The following is a 5,724-nucleotide window of genomic DNA, read 5'->3' on the forward strand; positions in this document are numbered from 1 at the left end:
AAAAAAAAAGCACGGCCTCTAAATTTCATTCATACCGTCAGAGACGAGGCTCTGTAGTTGTTCCTCCGATGGTGATGGCCAGCCGCATACGCAGCGACGACCTAGCCCGGCCACGGCCAGCCAGCGAGATCCCTGGAGCACCGCTCGCCGGCGGTCTCTTCCGTCCATAAATAGCAGGTACTTCATCCATCGGAATCCACACAGATCGCAGCAGCAACTACACACATACAGACACACAACAATCAAATTTCAACCAGTCTTCGACCAATCGAGAAGATGGCCTCCTCCTCCAGGATGCTCACGGTGGTGGTGCTGGCGGCGCTGGTCGCCGGTGCGATGTGCGCCGTGAGGGTGAAGTTGACGGTGGAGAAGGGGTCCGACAAAAAGAAGCTGGCGCTCAAGATCGACTACACAAGGCCAGGCGACAGCCTGTCAGAGGTGGAGCTCCGGCAGCACGGCTCAGAGGAGTGGCAGCCGTTGACCAAGAAGGGCGACGTGTGGGAGGTCTCGTGCTCCAAGCCACTGGTTGGCCCCTTCAACTTCCGCTTCTTGTCCAAGAATGGCATGAAGAACGTCTTCGACGAGGTCTTCTCCACCGATTTCAAGATCGGCAAAACCTACCAACCAGAATATTGATCGATACCGTCCAAGTTTCAGTTGGTCAAGATCGTCGTAATTAATTAATTCCCATGTATGAGTCGCGTTGGAAATATGCGCCTGCATGAGTGGATAGTGAATATTTTTTTATGCACATACATGCATATGGTAGGAGAAGCAACGACGGACATGTTTGCTCTCCCATGCATGCATCAACTGTCTTTTTTTGTTTTTGGATTATCTTTGGATTAGTTTGAATTGCTTACCACATATGTCATGTGGTACATGCATCAACTGTCGATGCAGCAGTTTTCTTTTGTGTAACCGAATATGCTCGAGATTTTGAGATATTTGAATATATAGTTTCCCATTCACCTTGAACTTTGATACGCCTCTTTATGCATATTAGTTTACAGAGGGGGTACTTAATTTGAGGTAACGGGGTGCAATATGCCTGAAAGTGGTTTCTGAATGATCTATGGAAGAAAGCTCTATTCTTTTGTCAGGAAAATACAGTAGCACACATTCTCTAGTTAGCAAAAAAAAATTGAGTGATTTACAACTGTCCCTTTTTGAGGTGGAGGGACGCATACTTTTATGCAAATCTAAATTTAGTTTGTGTTACTTTAAGAACAATTCAGTCACTAATTAACTTACGAGCTCTTTTAGGGTGATTGGCGAGTTACAACTCGTAATTTCATGTAACTCCACCTCCAATTTTTTCTGACCGTTAGATCTGGGAAATTAGTTGAAGAATTATTTTTTGGTCAAAAGGGTAGAATGGTAAAAAAAGTTCCTCCCATTTGTTCTGCAGGAGGATTAGCCCCCCGTCCCCCACGCACATCGTTGTGTTTCTCGTCGCATAGCCGCCGCCGCCCTTTTCGCCGTTCCGATCGAGAGATCCCGCGGCGGCCCCGATCGAGGGCAAGCACCAGCGGCCCGCCTCCCTGGTTTCGATCTGCTCCTGCCACCAGGGTTCCGGGGATCCGCTGCGGTGCGCCGGCCAGCCAAAGTCTCCCTTGCCCCCCACCCCCACCCCCCCTGCAGCGCCTCCCTCCGTCAAGCAGCCGGCGACGCCCATCAACGCCGGCGAGCAAAGGTACCTTTCCCTCCCCTCTGTATTTGCGCAGCCGGCCACCTTACGTAGTGCATCTGGGAATCCTTGATCCATAGCAGATTCTGAAATTTTAACTTGAGTCCAAAGTTGCAGCATGATTTAGTTTGCATGGTTCTGCACCTGCAGATTCTAGGTGATTTTTAAACTGTTTGTGTGATTCATTTTCACATTTAGTATCCCGTCGACAAAATTATTTGCTGCATTCCAGACTATGTCCAACTGAATTCAGTACAACGCTCTGAAATGTCTAGACTATGTTCAGTTATATTCAGATTTTGTTAAGCTATGTTCACTAAATTTAATCAATTCAAAATATGGTATACACTTTCTTTGTTCAGACCTTATCAGGCTGTCCAGTTTTGGGACAAAATATATTATCAATGAAATGCTGAACATATGTTGGAGTTGCCCAGGATGAAGAACGAAACTCACGCACACACATATGGTCAGCTCTATGCAGAGCACTCCTGCCACAGCCACTTCCAATGCGTACCATTACTGTCAACGCATAGTCAGATTGCTCAATTGCTGGACATTCAATTGCCATGCAATGTGGCAGCAAACTGAATTTTCCATGACAAATTAGCATAGTCAGATTACATACCACTTCTAGTTCTCATCAACTTGTCTACAAATTAGTACTCAATTGCCTACATATATGTCATGAAAGCATACACAACTGCTTGATGAAACACATCAGTACAACAAACTGCATAACATTCCTCTTCTTCTGCACTTGTAATTCAACAGTCTTCTCCAGCAGCAGCTCATCCTTGTGCACAACAATTCGTACAGCGGCGGCTTGAACTTGCCGAGGATGCCATCTGCTTGAACTGGCTCCACAAGTCGCCGTCGCTGTCACTTGGTCTCATGGGTCAAGAGCGCAGCCTGTCGTGCCCAGGAATGCAGTAGTCAGCAGACAGCCACCGCCCCGCCTGGGTCGCCACCGGGACAGACCGCCGCTGCCTAAATCGCCACCACCGCCCGCTCTGTTTTTTGAGTGAGAAAGGGGATTGAGAGAGAGAGAGCCGGCAGGGTGCCCGCTAGTAGTCAAAACCAGGCCACATGGCTCATTTTAGTCAAAACCAGGGTCCACGTCATACTAAAACCACCTTAAGCGTTACCAGGGTTGAAAAGTATCCAGTTTAATTAGTTGAGAGACTGAGTTTTGGTGGTTTTGAAGTTGAGGGACGATTTCTGAATTTTCTCTAGAGTTGACGGATGAAAAATGTACTTACCCCTTTTTTTTGGTACATGAAGTGAGTCGAATATTCTGATTCCGCTTTCTGTATTTTGTTAACCGACTGTAGAGGGAAGGATGCTACTGGTGAGGAATTAGTCAAGCCTTATACTCCGACTCACTGGATTCTGATATTGGATACTTTGAGCTTGTTTTAAAGGTAATTTATCGTAAACATGTTCCAACCCCACTGAATGTGTCTCATCAGTGATTCTGATGGTAAAAAGACTATGTGACCACTTGCTAGAATAATTAGCTTCATTGTACACCATATTATAATTCACTTCTGAAGATATGCTGCAGCCAAATAGTTCTGTCAGAACATGACCAACCATCGACAATTATGAGTTTTTATATCATGTCAACTGCTGTGTTATGATTGGTTGCCATGAAAAGCAATGCATAGATTTAAATACCACTCATCTAGTACCGTATAAATGGTGCATAGAACTGTCCATTGGATGGCACGGTATGTACAATTTGTAGCTAGCATAAATCTGAATCTTGTAAAAGCAGTGCAGTAGCAACAGCATTGAACTGAACTTCGTTGTTGCAATATCCATTATATTTAAGCACCAAGAGCATCACTTAGTATAAGTTTTTATCTTTAGAACGAGAGAACAGAACATAGATTCCCATATGTAGTTGAGATCCGGGGTTATAACTACGACACCATGTACCATTTTTTACTGACATAGACATGTCAGACAAGAGTTGGTACATTGTAGCTTGTGTTTTGCATCGAAACTAACGCGATACATGGAGCTAACAAATTTACAACTAATAAATCTAGGTCTAAGTCTGTTGGGTAACAATACGGAAACAGACGCCCATCTAGCTTTACTCTAACAAAGTTCTGCTTACTAACTAGACAACTAGCACAACAATGAGAACCAGGCAAGCAGCATAAGATCATCAAAGAACAAACAGATGCTAAACTTGCTCATTGGCAAAATAGGTTGTGCACGCGAACATGACAGAGATGACTAAAATAGGGGCCACACTTCTTTCCATATTTGTGCAGAATGATTATGGTTGAGGCATGATAATGCACTTGTAGCAACGCGTGCAAAGCGGGCAAGAAATTCATATAAAGTAGGCATTCTTCCAAATTGAGCCAATTCTGGTTTTCGAAGATATACTATACATAATTACTGTCCATTTTATACAGCGACATACATTGCCTAAATAATCAGAACTATGTTTGAGGCTCGGGTCATGTACGTCTTGAGCTCCCGATTCACCTTCTCCTCGTCCCACATGAACACCTAGATGTTCTGCACCCACTGGAAGTACCTCACCATCACTCCGCCGGAGTTGGCCATGATGTCCGCTAGGACCAGCACGCCCTTCTCTGCACCATGAACATGTACATTTCTCTACTATAAGTCAATGTGTGAAATGTGTCAACAAATGCAGCTTAGTTTTGTGGCAAAATGTTGGTGTTCTTGCCTCGTCGGCCTCGGGGTCTGTTGGGTGGTTAGCAGCCTCGATTATGTATTTCGCTTTGATGGCATCAACATTGTCCCTAGGAGAAGAAGAAAAACTGAAGATAAATGGTACAATTACAATTGGCAGGTATTGCAGATTTTCTTAACAAACCAAAGTGTCAGACTCGATTCGCAACTTCCATTAGAGATGTCTAGTCCATTCTGAGAAAGCTTTCCATGTTAATTAATGTGTGGACTGCTGATACATACTACGTACTAAATATGCAAGTTCAGAAGATGGTGCGTTCTGAATACTAAAGATAAATGTGGCCAGACAGAATAGTCAGGTTTTGCGAAAAATAGTCAGGTTTTGCAGATTTGCTTAATAAACCAAGGTTTCAGACATGACTATCAACTTCCGTTTTGCAGAGAACTAAAGCAATAGAACACTCACTATCAATGGAACGAAGTCGTCATTGCTGTCACAAATTCCTGTATTTTTCTGAGGAACACCAGCAGCGAACTCCTCATCCTACAATTGCCAAATTTTTATTATCGCATCACGAGAAGTTCAAAATTAGTAAAGATAAAAACATGTATAGATAATATAGTCTAATAACATGGAGGATGCTATGCGGTCACTGTGTACTTGTACTACTTGCTGCGGTACTAATGAGCCCTATAAGAAAATACATAAGCAGTTCATTTTCAGTTTGTCTGACGGTTCCACAAGGTAAGCGTGACCGAAGATTCAGAAAGAAAAGAGAGAAGGCAAATGAAATGGTTGAAAAAAAAGGAGTACTGAATTTGCCTCATAACAATCTCAGTACTTGAGCTTTCGCCCAATGCTCGATTCATCGACCGACCAACCAACCAACCAACCAACTAACTAACTGATAAAAGCGGCTTCCTATATTTATTCTTGTTGATGTATGAGAACATGCATTTGATACTCTGAATCCTGGAAGAATAGACGTGCCTGAATGCAGACATATGAGATCAGATGGTTCCATGAAGGTTCTTGCCATCAGCTCAAAAGCACCACCATCATCATCAGCCGCCGCCGCCGCCGCAGCAGCAGCAGCGATGTGCCTACTGATGCTACTGACATCATCAAGCAAAGAGAGCCTTCGATGCGCCAATGACATCTTCTGCCCCATCTTGGCCTTGGCAGAATGGGGGGAATCACCCGCCGGCGTCCCTCCCTTTCCTTGGAAATTATTCAGGGAACAAAGGAAGAGTAATTGTTATGTGTGTCTACTAGTAGAGGACCAAAAAGAAACACACATATAGTCTAGTAACGTAGAAAACAGATGCTTTCAGCACGTATTTGTACTGTC

The 5,724-nt window shown here is 44.1% G+C and overlaps 1 protein-coding gene across 1 annotated transcript; it reads left to right on the forward strand.

Annotated features, from left to right (window-relative positions):
• Nucleotides 1–189: 189 nt before the first annotated feature.
• On the forward strand, nt 190–978 carry LOC123108451 (pollen allergen Dac g 3). The gene has a single exon (XM_044530235.1). The coding sequence runs from the start codon at nt 277–279 to the stop codon at nt 634–636; it is 360 nt and encodes a 119-aa protein (XP_044386170.1). The 5' UTR covers nt 190–276; the 3' UTR covers nt 637–978.
• The last annotated feature ends 4,746 nt before the right edge of the window (nt 979–5,724 follow it).

This window comes from Triticum aestivum, chromosome 5A (genome assembly GCF_018294505.1).
Source record: "Triticum aestivum cultivar Chinese Spring chromosome 5A, IWGSC CS RefSeq v2.1, whole genome shotgun sequence".
NCBI lineage: Eukaryota > Viridiplantae > Streptophyta > Magnoliopsida > Poales > Poaceae > Triticum > Triticum aestivum.

What these genes read in the sequence shown, in the direction of transcription:
- LOC123108451 (XM_044530235.1), top strand. Translation starts at nt 277, where the DNA reads ATGGCCTCCTCCTCCAGGATGCTCACGGTGGTGGTGCTGGCGGCGCTG.